Source organism: Embiotoca jacksoni, unplaced genomic scaffold, assembly GCF_022577435.1.
Source record: "Embiotoca jacksoni isolate LCO1_2020_lvr unplaced genomic scaffold, fEmbJac1.0.p SCAF_29, whole genome shotgun sequence".
Classification (NCBI taxonomy): domain Eukaryota; kingdom Metazoa; phylum Chordata; class Actinopteri; family Embiotocidae; genus Embiotoca; species Embiotoca jacksoni.
In genome coordinates, this window is record NW_027185380.1 from 3,243,272 (window position 1) to 3,260,307 (window position 17,036).

At 42.9% G+C, this 17,036-nt stretch overlaps 1 protein-coding gene across 3 annotated transcripts in view; it reads left to right on the forward strand.

Annotated features, from left to right (window-relative positions):
• slc16a10 (solute carrier family 16 member 10) overlaps positions 1 to 17,036 on the forward strand; it is a 162,989-nt gene that overhangs the window by 23,318 nt on the left and 122,635 nt on the right. For 2 of the 3 annotated variants that reach the window (XR_011178893.1, XR_011178892.1), the window contains exons 2-6: positions 2,698 to 2,842; positions 4,058 to 4,481; positions 9,124 to 9,267; positions 11,655 to 11,883; positions 13,561 to 13,852. Coding sequence is in view for 1 of the 3 variants with exons in the window: in XM_069161845.1 (XP_069017946.1) it covers positions 2,698 to 2,842; positions 4,058 to 4,481; positions 9,124 to 9,267; positions 11,655 to 11,883; positions 13,561 to 13,790 (1,172 nt within the window). In the remaining 2 variants the exon portion in view is untranslated. Of the gene's footprint in view, positions 1 to 2,697; positions 2,843 to 4,057; positions 4,482 to 9,123; positions 9,268 to 11,654; positions 11,884 to 13,560; positions 16,975 to 17,036 lie in introns of those variants that run through there. The other variant, XM_069161845.1, reaches the window with a different exon arrangement.

The following is a 17,036-nucleotide window of genomic DNA, read 5'->3' on the forward strand; positions in this document are numbered from 1 at the left end:
CGCTGTTATCTCATATTGGATGTGTGATATTATTGGAGACCTCAAAAGGCTTCAGGTCCAAAACATGTCTCTCACTTCTGGCTTCAACATCTTCTGCATAGTCAAATCCCACACGAGGGATTGCACAATTTAATTCAGGCAAGACTCAAATGAAAAACAGGGTTAAAGGTTGTTTAATAACTCATCTGACATGGTGTGCTGTGCACAGTAAAGAAAAATTGAAAAATATGTGAAGAGGCTTTGTTATTTAAACGTATATATATACATATACATATATATATATATACATATACATATATATATATATATATATATATATGTATATATATTCAAATGTATCAAATTAAACACAAAACAAAACAATAAAATAGAATAAAGCCGTATGCATTTTAACGGCACGCTGCTTCCAAGTGCAAGCAATCTTCAGGAATAGCTGGTTAAAAGCTGACGTAAAGAGATGTGTTTTAAGCTTTCTTTGAAAGTATTTACTGATTAGCTTCCCTGATGTCTGCAGGCAGTGGAGCTTCACAGCAGAACTTACAAAAGCTGAATCATAATTTTCTTTCAGCTGTCGCTGGGAAACTCCAATAAACCAGCAGCAGATGATCTCAGTGTTCTGAAAGGCTCGTAATTCACCAGAAAGTCAGTTAGACGTTAGGCGAAGGAAGAAAAAGAAAGTGCTTCCGCTACGTCTTCCACTTGTGCGCTTAGTCAGTTCAACTGTTTTTCCACTTCCTGTTTGCATGTTTTCCTTGATAAGAACAAAATAGAACGACGTTTCAGAGAGCGGGAACCCTGTTTCTAATTATCAAGCATGTAGAGCAGTTATCTACAAACACTGTTGTTCTTCTTTAATGAATGCCAAAAGGATTAAATCCTCCAGTGCTGTAAGTATTTCCATGTTGCCATAGTTGCTCTGACTTCAATGTATCTTAACATTCAATTCAATTTTATTTATATAGCGCCAAATCACAACACAGGTTATTTCATGGCACTTAACACATTAAAGTCTTTACAGCAAGACAAGACAATATTATACAGAGAAACACAACAATTCAACAACATGTGTAACAGATCTGCTGCAGCTTGTCATATTTAACCTTAGACTCATAGACGACTGCTGACTGAGCACTGAGCCAACACTGCAGATGTTTCTTGTGGTCAATCTTATGGTCACAGTTCTAACTCTACTAAAAACTACTACTACTACACTCAAGTTTGGTTAACTTGAACAATTTTGTTCTGGTGACAATAATCTGAAAATATGTGAAACACTGTGGGGAAGAAATAGACTTTCTACTATGTGAGAAAACACAATCCAAATTAAGTCACAGGAGATTTAATGCAAATCTGACCAGCGCTTCTTATGGTAATTGTTGATGTATCATATTTAGACAATGTGGAAACACAGGGATTGGTGTCAGTCATTGGATACAGACATTTACATACAGATATAGATTTATATATATAGATGGCCCTTTTGTGGGAATTTAATTTGAGGGATGTATCATTATTTATTTAGTTGGTTGCTGGATAATTTTTAGTCCTTTCTGAAAATGAAGTGTGATGTTGCAGGTAGATGCTGTCTCCAAGGTATAGTTGTTGTAGGCCTTTTCCTGATCACTGCTTCCTGAGTGTGTTCCTGCTGCCTCCTACAATTTTGAATCATTTTACATGTAGCGTACCCGGCGACAGATGGTGATGGCACTTTAACTGATGATTCAGCTAATCTCATTAATTTAAACAAACTTAAATTCACAACTCTGTTTAAAAAAATACATAACTCATCTTAACATAACTGGATCTGACCAATCTGATTGGAAACCTGACGATACTACGTCCCGCCCAGCGATAGCTGTAACCTGACTGCACCACAGGCCTGTCAATCAAACAGACACGCCCCCAAAAACAGGTCTTTTTGAATCTTCTTTTCTAATGAATGAGGGATTATTTTCAGATGGACCTCCAGAAAACTAATAAGAAGGAGTGACTTTAGCTAACAACACCGAGATAACTGATGGACACATTTTATTCACTTTGGATTTAATGAGAGAAGTTGAATGGGAGTCTATGGAGCCGGAGGCTTTTTGGAGCCGACCTCTAGTGGTACTGGGTGGTATTGCAGCTGAAGACACTTCTGCATTGGAACCGTTTTACAGACCTGGAAGCTACGAACTCTTTTATAAACAGTCTGTGGTTCCATTTCACCCGACAGGAAGCTAAGCGAGTGACTTTCAAACTAAAAGCGTCTAAAAAGGAAAACAGCAAACAAGACTGTGAACTCATAAGTATGGAAAAGTACAAAATAAAATTGCAGGATTAACTGTGTAACAAGGCCATCCTTAACTAGAAACAACACATCTATTGGGTTATTTACGCTACACTTGGCTATAAGAAAGTCAAGCTGGATACAAACACAACGTACTGACGGATGTAAAAATGGAAACTCACAACATGTGGAAGACATCTGATGAATAGCTGCCTAAGCAAACTGGTTGTATAGTGTGTGTTTGTGTGCATGGATACAAGAGCAACAGCGTTGTGTTACTGCACCATCAGTCAGCGGCACTTTTCTCAGGTCTTACTGACACAGTGTCTGTCTTTGAATGTGAAATGATAATCTCTCAATTACAGCTGGATGTATCACATTATCTCTTCCATTCATCCTCTCCTGCCTTGTCTCTGTGTCTCGTGCAGCGTGGGTGGGCTCCCTCTCCATGGGGATGATCTTCTTCTGCTCTCCCATCGTCAGCGTCTTCACCGACATGCTCGGCTGCAGGGTCACGGCAGTAGGGGGCGCTGCTGTCGGCCTGGTCGGACTGCTCGCCAGCTCCTTTGTTTCGTAAGGAAGCTTCTTGTTAATTTGTTTGTTAATTCCACGTATCATCACATCGCAGCATACGTTATACATGACACCTACTTTTACAGTTATTGGGATGATGAGCAACTTCAGTCCTCAGTTAGCTAACAGATTTAGCTGACATTTTATAATGCACGTATGTTAAAAGAGTTCAACTTTCGAATTTGAATAACAAATCTGAGTGTGTAAGATGCAAACTCCACCTGATAGTCTTATAAAACGTGTCCACTGCAGATGTAGCAACCGTTCACGTGGCTTCAAACCCGTGGCGACACATTATTATCAAGTGTTCAGTAACTGTTAATCAGAGGAGTTATAGTAGGAACTGGTAAAAAAAAACCATTGATAAACACTAAAAATGTCCACACCTGCCTTTAACTACATTACCACCACCTTTTATTTCAAAGGGCTGAAATGAAGTGTCGACAGTAAACTTTATATTTTGGAAACACGTTTGCTGAGTTAAGCAGATCTCCCAGAACGAAGCATACCCCTCCTGCATTTTATTGTGACTCTGTGGGTAAGAGGCTCTGCTCTAACACTCTGTCGTTAATCATTTCCCAGAACCTCCCTCTGATCAACATGAGGAAACGCTCACACAAGCATACAAAAATAACTGATTCGAAGAAAGCAGCGGGCGCGGCGCCATCACGCTCTTGTCACTTTTGTGAGCACTAAATTGTCAGTTGAATTCCAGCTTATCAAGTGAGTGTCAGACAGCATTTCACAAACGGCAGACGGACGGCCGTGTTCTTCAGCTCACAGTAAAAGGTGCAAAATATCAGTAGTATATACATAGTCATGAGATTTCACTATTCCTCATTTTCTAAAGCTGAGACTGAGAATTTTTTTATTTGATTTATGTAACCTGAACACGATTTTGAAAGTGACTTAGAAGACTTTACTACACTACATTACTCATTTTTTCCTCAATAAATACATTTCATGTAATTTGCCGAAGTTTAAATACCTTAAAGACAAGAGAACTTTTCTCAATTTTGCTGAAGTTTTATTTGTTTCAGAAATTAGCATTTATTGTACAAAAAAAACACCTTTAACTTTTCTTCCAAGCCACTGCCACAAGAACTGATGCTAAACCAGGATCTGACTGTCTGTATGTCTTTGTGGACTTGTTGTGAACCAGCTGAGCGTCAGAAGGCAGTAGAGTGATGTATGGTGTGGTTGTGCTGCCTCCAGGTCCCTGGGGCCGCTCTACTTCACCTACGGCATCGTGTTCGCCTGCGGCTGTTCCTTCGCCTACCAGCCCAGCCTGGTCATCCTGGGCCACTACTTCAAGAAGCGCCTGGGTCTGGTGAACGGCATCGTGACGGCCGGCAGCAGCATCTTCACCATCACTCTGCCCTTCGTGCTGTCGAGCCTGCTGGAAAAAGTGGGCCTCCAGAACACCATGCGCGTCCTCTGCATCCTCATGTTTATTGTGATGCTGGCCGGCTTCACCTACAAACCCCTGCTGCCCGTCAAACCCACTCACTCCCAACCCGGCGTCTCCCGCTTGAGGCAGATATTCAACGTCAAGATCTGGAAGTCTTGGGGATATCGCATCTGGGCCTTCGGCATCCCTGCAGCGCTCTACGGCTACTTTGTGCCTTATGTCCACCTGGTAAGTTGGTGTTGTTTTGGTCTGTCATCTGCTGTCTCAGTCAAATTGGATTAGAACGACATTCAGACATACTGTGCGGTTATGTGCTGTTTGTGTTACTGGATCCCCCTTCCCTCTCTCCCCCTCCCTCCCCCTCCCCAGACACACACACACACACACACACACACACACACACACACACACACACACACACACACACACACACACACACCTCTGGGCCAAAGATCGTTTGGATGACAAATAGCAACACGTAAATGCCAACAGGGGAATGCCGTGGTGTGATTTCCCAGTATCCATAGTCCCATTTTTTGGATCTGCTTTCTTGGCACGAGAGAGGAAGAAGGTCAAGAGGTGAGTCAGGGAGCTTCAACAACATGGGTATCAGAACACTCAGAGCAGTGTGAGGTTCAGGAAAGTGAAGGATGAAAGGAGGGGAAGCTGAAACCGCAACCAGAGGGTTCAGATGGTTCGTGATGGTACAGAATGTCTCTGAAAGATACAGTTTAATATGAATGTATCAGGTTGTCTTCACTTGATTAGCATGACTTATATGAAGCAAGTGTTATATAAGTAAAGATTATTATTATTATTATTATTATTATTATTATTATTATTATTATTAAATACTGTACCTGAATCTGTGTTTTTGTTCCTGATGTAGACACTGTGCAGGAAGATAATACTGTTCTTGATGAGCAGTATATCAGATCCAGTTGAAACGTCATCCATGTGCTCATCTTCTTAAAAGATTATTTTCTTCTGGTCAGCTGCACACCTTTTGGGGCTAGATTTTCTTTCACTTAAAGGGACAGTTCACCAATATCATGAAAAAGTATGTTTTCTAATTTATCACTTACCTCTTCCTTTCCCAAATAACACAGTTTCTGGAAATCAGAATCAGAAATCTTTATTTTTATTGTAAAGCGAAATTGAAAACAACACAAAACAGACCAAGTCGGTGCAACACAGGGAAAATATAAGAAATAGATGCGATATAAAAATACAAATACAATATGAAATGTAAAAAAGGTAAATAGACATACAGTAGATGCGTGTTTGAGCAACCCAGATGTGTGCAGGTAGTGCAGCTGGTAAATAGTGTGTACAGGATTGCATACATGGGAACACAAACTAAATTCTAATCACCTCCAGAGTACTGACATGGAGACCAACTGATGAACTAAAATCAGTCTGATACTTTAAATGCTTACATTAGGGTGATGGTGTTTACCTGATGGTATAATAACCGGGCATTTACAACCTTGGACACAAAACTGTACATCACAGCAGCCTCCCAACGCATCATGTGGTCCTGGTGGACGCTGCCAAATATGACAGCAGGATTCAGTCTGCAGCTCTCGTTTCAGTCCACACAGTTCTGTCAACAGGTGTCACTTTCCCTCAATTAGTTTTTATTCCCGGTATAAACGGGAAACCGACTCCTTCTTGTGAGGGCTGCAGAGCAGAGAGGCTGGATGTGACGGCGACCCAGGAGGTGACTGTTTATTTGGACACGATGACTGTTTTTGGAGGGAGATCGGCCTGTGTTTTCCCAACGCTTCTCCTGTGTCTGCTACTCAGACTGGGACACCGCGGGGGCTTGGCTGGAGCCTCAGCGCCTCTCCGGGCCCGACAGCCCCGGATCGTGTTCCCCCTCCCTGACCTTAAAGCTGAGCCTCAGCCTTGTTACACAGCAGGGGAAGAAGAGGGAAAACACATGGGTCAAACAGCAGAGTGCAGACTTTCAGGAAGACAGGCCTATCAAAACCAACCCACTCTTCTCTGTGTGTGTGTGTGTGTGTGTGTGTGTGTGTGTGTGTGTGTGTGTGTGTGTGTGTGTGTGTGTGTGTGTGTGTGTGTGTGTGTTGTCAGAACTAAGTGCTGATCGCAGCCTTTTAGAGGAGCACTGCCCCAGATCCACGTCTGTTTTTCAAATCAAGCCGTACATATCTGGAGATTATAAAAGAGTGAAGTCCAATGTGGGACACACACACACACACACACACACACACACACACACACACACACACACACTTATCCTCATATTATGTTTGCTCTGTTAGTGCGTTAATCTAAATTGTGTCGGTACATTTCCAAAAGCAGATGAAGAACATTATAAAGTGTGCTGCTCTCCCGTGAACAGATGATGCGTGTTCTCCCTGAGCCGACTCTGAACTCTTTTCTTTAGAAAGCAGCCTCTCTTTTTGAAACGGCTTGTTTGGTGTTTAATGAGGAGCACCTGCAGGGTGTGTGGGCTGGAGGAGGGCTGATGTTTAATGACCATTAATAGGGCCAAGAGGAGCGATCAGAGAGGTGGGATGGAGCACCGTGAGGCTCTGAAGGGGAAAGTTCTCCCTCAAACACGATCAGCTGCAGTATTTCTCTACATGTGATTATGTCCTCAGTCACTGCTCCAGCTGGTTACTCCACAGTTAACTGCATGTCGCATGCCGTGTTAATTCCAGCAACTATCCTTGTTTTCCACATCGACTCGTCCCAGACGCAGCAGCACAGGTGTTACTCAGAACTTTAATGACGCTTAATGGAACGCAGCAATCATTAATGTTATTAATGATTAATGACACCTGTGAGTTCTGTTAGAGAGTCCATAAAGGAAAGATAAAGGCTGTGCTCCAAATGAAGTACTTTCATCAGCAAATGCACCATTTCCTCCTGTTGGAGCAGCAGTCACCAAAACCTTGACTGCTCAGATATTTATTTTTATGTTTTTTTTTTTAAAGCAATGAGGAAAGTTATTGAAAGTCACACTATTGATTTGTTGTTTTTGTTCTTTTCATTCTTGTCAATAAGAAATAATGACAGAGACATCATTAGCTTTATTCTTTAACAAATGACAAATTCAAACCAAACTATTATGTTTTAGTGACAGAAACAGAAATGAGTCTTTTTTTCAGCCACAGCGTCATTTTCATGCTGCTACTCAACACACACACACACACACACACACACACACACACACACACACACACACACACACACACACACACACACACATTGAGCCTGCAGCATTGCTTTTTGGATGCAAGAATCCCCTCTGAGCAGGACACTCCTGAATGTGACCTGGTACCATGTCACCATGTCACCCTGGTACCATGGTACCAACAACATGTCTGCCTGATTGATGCAGTACGGAGCCGGAGGACACATCACTGTGTTCAGAACAGTTATCATTTTGTGAAATCCCTCGTCAGGCTGCCAAACCCTTCCAACCCTCACACCCTGAGTTCTGCAGAATACCAACCATCCCGTGCAATTAGAGAATCACATCCTCAACACAACACATTCAGTGAACTTCCCCGTTTTCACAACCGTGTGCCTCTGGAGGAGAATAATGTTGTGTTGATAACTGCTGTAGGGACAGGTTAGTGGCATCCACACCACTTTAATTAATATGAGGTTGGTTTGAAGGGAAAAAATACAAGATGTTTGAACTTCACATACAGGACTGTGCTTTAACGGCTCTCAAAAGAAATCTAATCGATCAAGTAAAGAATTATTTAAACTTGGTTAAAAACTCAAAATCTATGTTCACTAGAACAACACCAGTTTCATATAATAGAATAAATGCACTGTAATCTCTACATTGAAATATGGAGATTGTACTCATTCTGCTGCATTACTGTTTCAAACATTGTACTAGTGTTCCAGATGTTGTACTAGTGTTCCAGATGTTGTACTTGTGTTCCAGATGTTGTACTTGTGCTCCAGATGTTGTACTTGTGTTCCAGATGTTGTACTTGTGTTCTAGGTGTTGTACTGCAGCTGTTCCTGAACACAAAGTGTTTATTTTCCACTGCTGCTGCTGGACAGAAGAATCAGTGTGTTTATTGAGAGTTAAACAGAGGACACAAAAAGACGCTGAATTCTGGGTAAAATAATTAAAGCTGCAGATATTTTGGAGGGTGATGTGTTCACATGATGACGTCATTTCCTGTCAGTGCAGAACAACAGTGATTAAAACAACACTACTCGGTTAACATTACTGCTCTACACAGTAAGAGTCCTGACATGGAAGAACTATTTGTTGGGGAAGTGAAGGAAAGACCTCATCTGGAACTCAGCATTAAACCACCGGATACCAAGAACCAAGAAAGCTTACAATGTAATTCAAATGGGCGGCACGGTGGTGCAGTGGTTAGCATTGTCGCCTCACAGCAAAAAGGTTCCGGGTTCGAATCCGGTCCTGGGCCTTTCTGTGCGGAGTTTGCATGTTCTCCCTGTGCTTGCATGGGTTCTCTCCGGGTTCTCGGCTTCCTCCCATCATCCAAAAACATGCACCTCAGGTCAGGTTACCTGGCGCCGCGCTAGTGGCAGCCTGCTGCAGCAGCTCCCCCCTGAGAGCCCCCCCTGCTGTAGCGAAGAAATTTCCCCTCGGGGATTAATAAAGTGTATCAAATCAAAATCAAAAAATGAAAACTTACTATCCTATTTGCCTCAACTCTTAACACGTCTTGGTGAATTCAAAGTCATCAACCATGATGTCAGTCAAAGGTTAACGGTGCTTAGTTCCTACTGATGACTCTGAATTGGTGAAGACTGATTTACTTAATTTGTGCTTTAGGATTGAAGTTAACTGCAGTCTGAGACAGCTGAGTTTATCGCGTTCATTTATTGTCATCAGATGAAACACGTGGAGGAGCGCTTTGGACCAGAAACCAATAAAGAAATTCTGCTCATGTGCATCGGCATCACGTCCTTCGTGGGCCGTCTGATCTTCGGCATCGTGGCGGACTACATTGACGGAGTCAACAAGGTGTTCTTGCAGGTGAGTGTTCAGCCGCAACAGTCAAAGGAGCAGATTTTCCATATAAATGTAAAAGGGGGACTGAAACAGCATTTAAATAGCCATCCAATGCTGAAACAGGATACGTGAGGATCCCTAATGGGTCTTTAGATTTAAGGCAGTTAAAGGACTTCAAAAGTCAAATTTTATATTGAAAAAAAATCCTAAATTTAGAGACAATGCAAAGAGCATGTATAATGTACACTGCTCCAAAAAAATAAAAGGAACACTTAAACAACACAATGTAACTCAGGGGTGGGCAATTATTTTTTTCCATGGGGCCACATGAGAAACAGAAAATATTGTGGCGGGCCAGGCCAAAAGGCTGAACTCAATTCTGCATAATATTAATTATATTTCTTTATAAAAGCAGTATATAGCTTTGTTTTGACAAGCTGGTAAGACTGGTAAGAGTACTGCATGTTATGTCAGAATCAACCAAAGGGCCACATGTGGCCCGCGGGCCACACAATGCCCAGGTCTGATGTAACTCCAAGTCAATCACACTTCTGGGAAATCAACCTGTCCAGTTAGGAAGCAACACTGATTGTGAATCAATTTTACCTGCTGTTGTGCAAATGGAACAGACAACAGGTGGAAATGAGGCAATTATCAAGACAACCCTGTAAAGGAATGGTTCTGCAGGTGGTGACCACAGACCATTTCTCTGTCCTCATCCTTTCCTTTCTGGATGATTTTTGGTCACTTTTGCATTTTGCCAGTGCCCTCACCACTAGAGGTAGCATGAGGCGGTGTCTACAACCCACAGAAGCTGCTCAGGTAGTGCAGCTCATCCAGGATGGCACATCAATGCACGCTGTGGCAAGAAGGTTTGCTGTGTCTGTCAGCACAGTGTCAAGAGCACGGAGGAGATACCAGGAGACAGGCCGGTACACCAGGAGACGTGGAGGGGTCCGTAGGAGGACAACAACCCAGCAGCAGGACCGCTATCTGCTCCTTTGTGCGAGGAGGAACAGGAGGAGCGCTGCCAGAGCCCTACAAAATGACCTCCAGCAGGCCACTAATGTGCATGTTTCTGCTCAAACTGTCAGAAACAGACTCCATGAGGGTGGTATGAGGGCCCGACGTCCACAAGTGGGGTCTGTGCTTACAGCCCAACACCGTGCAGGGCGATTGGACTTTGCCAGAGAACACCAAGATTGGCAGCTTCTCCGTCGGCGCCCTGTGCTCTTCACGGATGAGAGCAGGTTCACACTGAGCACATGTGACAGACGTGACGGAGTCTAGAGACGCCGTGGAGGACGTTCTGCTGCCTGCAACATCCTCCAGCGTGACCGGTTCGGTGGTGGGTCAGCGATGGTCTGGGGAGGCATTTCTTTGGAGGGCCGCACAGCCCCCCATGTGCTAGCCAGAGGTACCCTGACTGCCATTAGGTACCGGGATGAGATCCTCAGACCCATTGTAAGACTATATGCTGGTGCAGTGGGCCCTGGGTTCCTTCTGATGCAGGACAATGCTCGGCCTCATGTGGCTGGAGTGTGTCAGCAGTTCCTGCATGATGAAGGCATCGATGCTACGGACCGGCCCGCCCGTTCCCCAGACCTGAATCCAATCCAGCACATCTGGGACATCGTGTCTCGTTCCATCCACCAACGCCACGTCCACCACAGACTGTCCAGGAGTTGACTGATGCTTTGATCCAGGTCTGGGAGGAGATCCCATTGTAGGGAGTGATACAGGCACGTGGAGGCCACACACACTACTGAGCCTCATTTTGACTTGTCTTGGGGAATTTCCATAGAAGTTGGATCAGCCTGTGATCTGATTTTTCCACTTTCATTTTGAGTATGGTTCTGAATCCAGACCTCCATGGGATAATGATTTTGATTTCCATTGATCATTCTTACGTTATTTTGTCCTCAACACATTCCACTATGTAATGAATAAAGATTTTCAACTGGAATATTTCGTTCATTGAGATCTAGGATGTGTTGTTTAAGTGTTCCCTTTATTTTTTTGAGCAGTGTATAAATATTGCAAAATCTTATAAATTTAGGATAAGAAATTGTGTTATTATCATAAATAAAAATGGTCAGATTAAGAATAGAAGAAAGTGATAAACACTAAACATTTAATTATGATATTATGGTGGATTTGCATCTAATTTTTAACCAAAAGTGATGTTGTGATTGGTTCACAACAAATCATCCACCTCTAATGTGGGTTGGTTCATTCTGGCTGTTCGATTTTCTCAATAAATTTGATTTCAACTATGCAGATACACCATAAAACTCAAAGCTGAAGCCCAAACTAATTCGAATTTGGAAAGAAACTTCCCTGAAACCGAAACGTAAACAAATTAAAATGATATTATAAAGATGAATAAAGCACGTCACCCCCTCTGCTAGGTGACGTCCTTCTTCATCATCGGCATCATGTCCATGATGATCCCGCTGTGCCATATCTTCGGCGGGCTGATCGCCGTGTGCCTGCTGATGGGTCTGTTCGACGGCTGCTTCATCTGCATCATGGCCCCCATCGCCTTCGAGCTGGTCGGGTCCGAAGATGTGTCGCAGGCCATCGGCTTCCTGCTGGGCCTCATGTCCGTGCCCATGATTGTTGGGCCCCCGATTGCAGGTAAAACAGGAGTGAACCACAAACCGTGTTCATGCTCAACGGGCTGCTGCTATAGGCAGTATATGATATTTATGTTTACACCATACTGATTACTGACCATGTTCAAGATATGATGAAGCAGTTTAGGGCCTTTTAATGACGTGCCGAGCTGCTAAGATGCTCTTTGTTATATCATAACTTTGTTTTCATAAATTGGATTCATCAAAGTCATAAATTACAAATTGTGTGTTTGTCTTCTCAGTCAAATCAGTATTTCCTAATAATTTGCAGCAAGTTCAAACATCTGTTGCAGGTGGAGCAGTTTTTAACTGTTTCTGCAGCAGTACAGTTTTTATTTTATACCTTTTATATCAACATATATTCTCTGTTTATAGAACATGTCATTCTCTGCTGTAGGTCTTGCTATAATAAGATAAAAAAGTGATAATTTTCCAAGTACGAATGATGCAGTTTTAGAATATACCAACGATAACAAACATGGCTGCATTCTTCGTCACCGTCCAGAGATCCAGAGGAGAGTCCTCTCGCTCACACAGATATTAATACAGAAGGTCCTTTGCCCCATCTAGTGTTCATTTGGCCTCTTCTTTGGTCCTGAATGTGCAGATTTAAATCACAAACACACATACAGTAAACTTATTCCAGCCAAAGTTGTTTACATATTAAAGAAACATTGGAAAATATGAGATGTTTGTAACACCTGTAACGTGAAGGCTCCTGTGTTTCCCACGATATTTGGATATCAGGAACATCAGCTCATGTGAGCTTCATGTGCAGAGAGCCTGTACAGTCTTCAAGTCAAGGAATTCACTTTCCTTACAGAGACAAAGAGTGTGTGTGACTAGTCATACTCGTTGTGCTCTCCTGCTCCAGAGAGGTCAGAGGTCACAGTCGAGGAACTTGTAACAAGTTAGTGCTGGCAGACTTGAACATCCCTAAACAAAGATTGTCTCTAGAAACATCTGCAAACAAAGCATGTGACAGGAGAGAGTGATTCTGCAGGAAGTTGACAACATGTGCTGGATAAACCTGCTGACTGTGAATCTGTTGATGTGCAGCAGGTGAAGGACTTATTAAGACTTCATGCGTCATCTGAATTTGTATTTGAATCGTTTCCATTCATCGGTATAGAATCAGCTGCATGAAACAAACTGAAACGTTGTTAACTTTCCGTCTCTTGTTTCCCGTCCTCTCGTCGTTCTTCTGCCGTGATTTAATGGCACATAAGTTTAGCTGTTTATCTCCAGGAGCTTAACTTCTAATATTTAACCGACTGCATTTTGTTGAACATTTATTGACATGAACATCATGGATTAAGCTGCAAAGTCAAAATTTTAAGCCAAATGAAAAAGGAAAGTCGAATAAGTTGGAGGAGAAGATTTGTTGATTTTCAGCAAAAAGGGGGCGGTCGAAGGTGTGAACCAGTCTGGTTCCTCCTCAGAGAACCGTTTGCAGTCATTCCATCCTACCGGGCGGAGACCTCGGGTTCATTTTAACCAATCAGCATGCGCCGAAACCAAGAAAAGGCTCCAAGAAAAAGATCAATTAAACATCCATTACACTCTTCAGATGTTGAACCAAACGGCTTTAATTCAACTTTCACTTTTACCTGCAGTTTTCTGACCCCAGCTGGAGTCCAACTAACGTCGGTATTGTTTCTCCCTGTGTCTGGGTCAGGGTCTCTGAGGGACACGCTGGGCCGCTACGACGAGGCCTTCTACCTGGCCGGTATCCCCCCGATGATCGGAGGGGCCCTGCTGTGCCTGATACCCTGGGTCGAGGCCAAGCGCAAGAGGGCCGAGAAGGAGCAGGCCGCCGGCAAGGAAGCGGACGTCACCGAGAAGATGATGGAGCACGAGAAGGCTCAGGCAGACACGCCGCACAAAACCGGAGAGTCTGTCCTCTGAGGGCCCCGAACAGACTGACAGAGGGACACGCGGGGTCAGACAGAGGCGGCTGCTGACTGCAGGTTAACATGCTGTGTGTGTGTTTGTAGCCACGATTGTAATTACAACTTTCAGTAGGAGAATGTCAGGAAATTCCAAAGCGATGAAACATATCAGACAGTTATAGCTTGAAGTAGAGTTTAACATGGATGTGATGCTGAAGAACTATGCATTCGACCGAACTAATCTTACAGCAGGCACACTTGAAATTTCAAATGAAAATGGGGAAAAACTGCACATTTTATTTTGTCACGACTGAAAGAAGGCAGGCTGTGCTTTTTTTTTTATAAATGCAGCGTGAAAGCTGCTGACTCGGTCTTCAGCCAGCCTCTCTACCAAAACCAGACGATCAGCTGCGTTCTCAGTGGTTATGCAATCTTACATTATTCTCTATAATCAGTTCAGCAGTACCATTCAGTTGTAGATGTAGAAAAGTGTCATAAAAAGAACATGTATGATGTTAGGATGTATGATGATGGGAACTTTGTTCTGTCTCAGTGCAAAGTGAACTGGTATGTTGAACTTTTCTCCTCAAACCTGCCATCTTTATTTTGTCCAGTGTGCAGTCACACATTCTCTTCTCAGTCTTAAAGAGCCAAAACTATCAAGATCCAGATGAAATCTGTTCGTAATGTTTTAAAGGGACAAACAGAGAAGCGCTCTCTCTGTAAAGGTGCTCTGATACGTGAAGGGATGCAGTTCAAGGAAGCACAATGAATTACATCCCGTCAGAAATGATGACACATGGTCTCATGACAAGCAGCTCTGATCCAGGAAACATGATCTTTTATTGAACGGACTGTACCTGACAACTCCAGGTTTCCCATGATGCACCACTAAAGCCCAATACTGTATAAACTAAAATCAAAGAGACCTGAAGGGGACTCCAGCATCATCATCCACTCCTGAAGCCCCGCTGTGTGGAGGGTCCCCGAGCTACAGTTTTATTGGATCAATTAATGTTATTGGGTTTAAAAGTAGCTGTAATGAACCTACACAGAGCCTAGAGGGAATCGGGGGAGCCGGAGGTCTATTGGGGCCCCTTCATGAGTAAATTTGCTGCTCTGACCGATTTAGCTGCTTGTAAAGAAACTGAAAAACCTCTTCAATGTTTTACAGTTACATCTTCAAATAACCTGTTTGACATTTTGGAAAATGCTTTTGTGCTGGTTGTATTGTTGCCACTTTCATGTCTGTCTGTTAAACATATGGCAGCTGGTTCGCTTAGTTTAGCATCAGGACTGGAAACAGGGAAACGCTTCGGCCCTGCCCGACCAAAGCAGAAACAGCTTTGAGCTCCTCTAACGCTCAGTAATTATTAAGTTCTATTTCTTTTGTTTAATCGCTGCAAAAACAAAACAAAACAGCTACACAATTTGTTTGTTTGTTTCCCAAAATGTCAAACTATTCCTTTACAGTGACACTGAGCCAGCACACCCTCATTCTGACCGTAGTGTGGAGTCATAAGGAACAGACCTACGTTGTGTACCTGTGTGGATTTACGATATTAATTATCACTGATCAGCATTTCTTTGAAACCAGTGGTGAGAGTTGTTTTCTGTAATTTGGTCGGATGGTTTGAGAACATACCGTTGTACATTTACAAAGTCCCGACTCTGCTTAAATGCCTTAATATGACGAGGTCAAGGTCACAGAGCAGCTGTCGTCATGTCAACAACACATCACCTGCTCGGACCGATGGCCTCTGAAAGGACCAAAAGAACCAAGCCAGAAACGAGCAGTAATGCATATTTTGTCCCTCGGTAGTGTAGAAAATGTTATGACACATTCACCATCAGTATTTTATTGTCTCCTTTTTGAAATGAACTATGAGTATACGTCTGAGTAATCATTGATAGATGTGACCATCAGTCCAGTTAAGTCCAGTGGATCATTAACTCAGTTCCTGAACCTTTGGTAAAAGGGTGTTTGTTTTATGTTTTCGTATGGTATTTATTTCGTAGTGCTGATGGAAGATGTTACCGTGATTGACGGGCCTTCACCCAAAGCATTAATTTTATTTACAGAAGACCAAAATGTATTGAAATGAAGATGGCTGCAAGTGTTGTTAATCCTGTTTGCTTGCCGTTCTTCGTGCCCCTGGTACACCTGCAGCCTACAGGTAGCGTCAGTGAACCGTCTGAACATGTCACTCATCCGTCTGTCGCTGCTGACAGTGACAGGTGGTTGTTTTTTTGGGGGGGGAGACTCAAAGACCTTTTTGGATATCAGCGCAGCATCGTAGAACTGCTGTGGGTCGGTGCGTTTTTTTCCCCCTCTGCAGACCTGTGACACAGTCTACCTCAGATGATAGTCCACCTCCGCCCCTGTCTGGACCACCCGTCCTCGTCCCCGCATCAGAGGCAGGACGTGGGACCGGAGACGCTGCCAAGTCTTCGTTTCGTCCTCGCTTTTGAAAGCTTTTCTCATTTAATGAAGCCGTTGCTGCTCAGAGCCACGAATGCCTTTTTTGTATGCAAGAAGTCAAACTTTAGAGCGTTTACATCTTCCTATCTAACTACACATTTTCATTGTTTCTTAATGATATATCATTATAGCACACTATTTTTTTGTGCCATTATAGTGCCTCACGCAATCTCTTGTTGCCATACATGCATTTAAATGTTTTATTATGCTTATTGATTACTTTTACTTATTAATTTAATGTAGCTGTTGCTTCATTGGTGCTTCTTGTAATGATCTGTGCCATCCAAAGACATTATGAAAAAAATGTCATCATTTATTTGTATTGAGGGACTTTTGGCCAAAAGCTTTGAGGCAAACTGCATTGAGTTTACACACAAGTGTTTTCTGTGCGTGTCGTGTGGACGGAGGCTCGACGTGGGAAACAGAGTGTGAAGGGTTCTGGGGGAGTTCACCTGCCCCAATGTTTGGAACATTTTACTGTTTATTTGCTGTTATTATGTCGTCATCCAGTCCAACAACAGGCTTTATTCAGGATGTCCGCGTGTGTCAATGCATTCGGTGCATCTTTTGCTACTTTCATCAACCTTTGCATATTTTTTTGGTTCTTATTTCAGTTTCCTTTACCCTGAATTTGAATGCATGTTTTTTTTGTGAATGTATGTAAACACAATCAGATTAAAACTTTTTCAAGACAGTAAAAAAAAAGATATAAAAAATGTTCAGTGACTTTCTCCTGATTTATCTGTGTGTGTGTGTGTGTGTGTGTGTGTGTGGTAACCA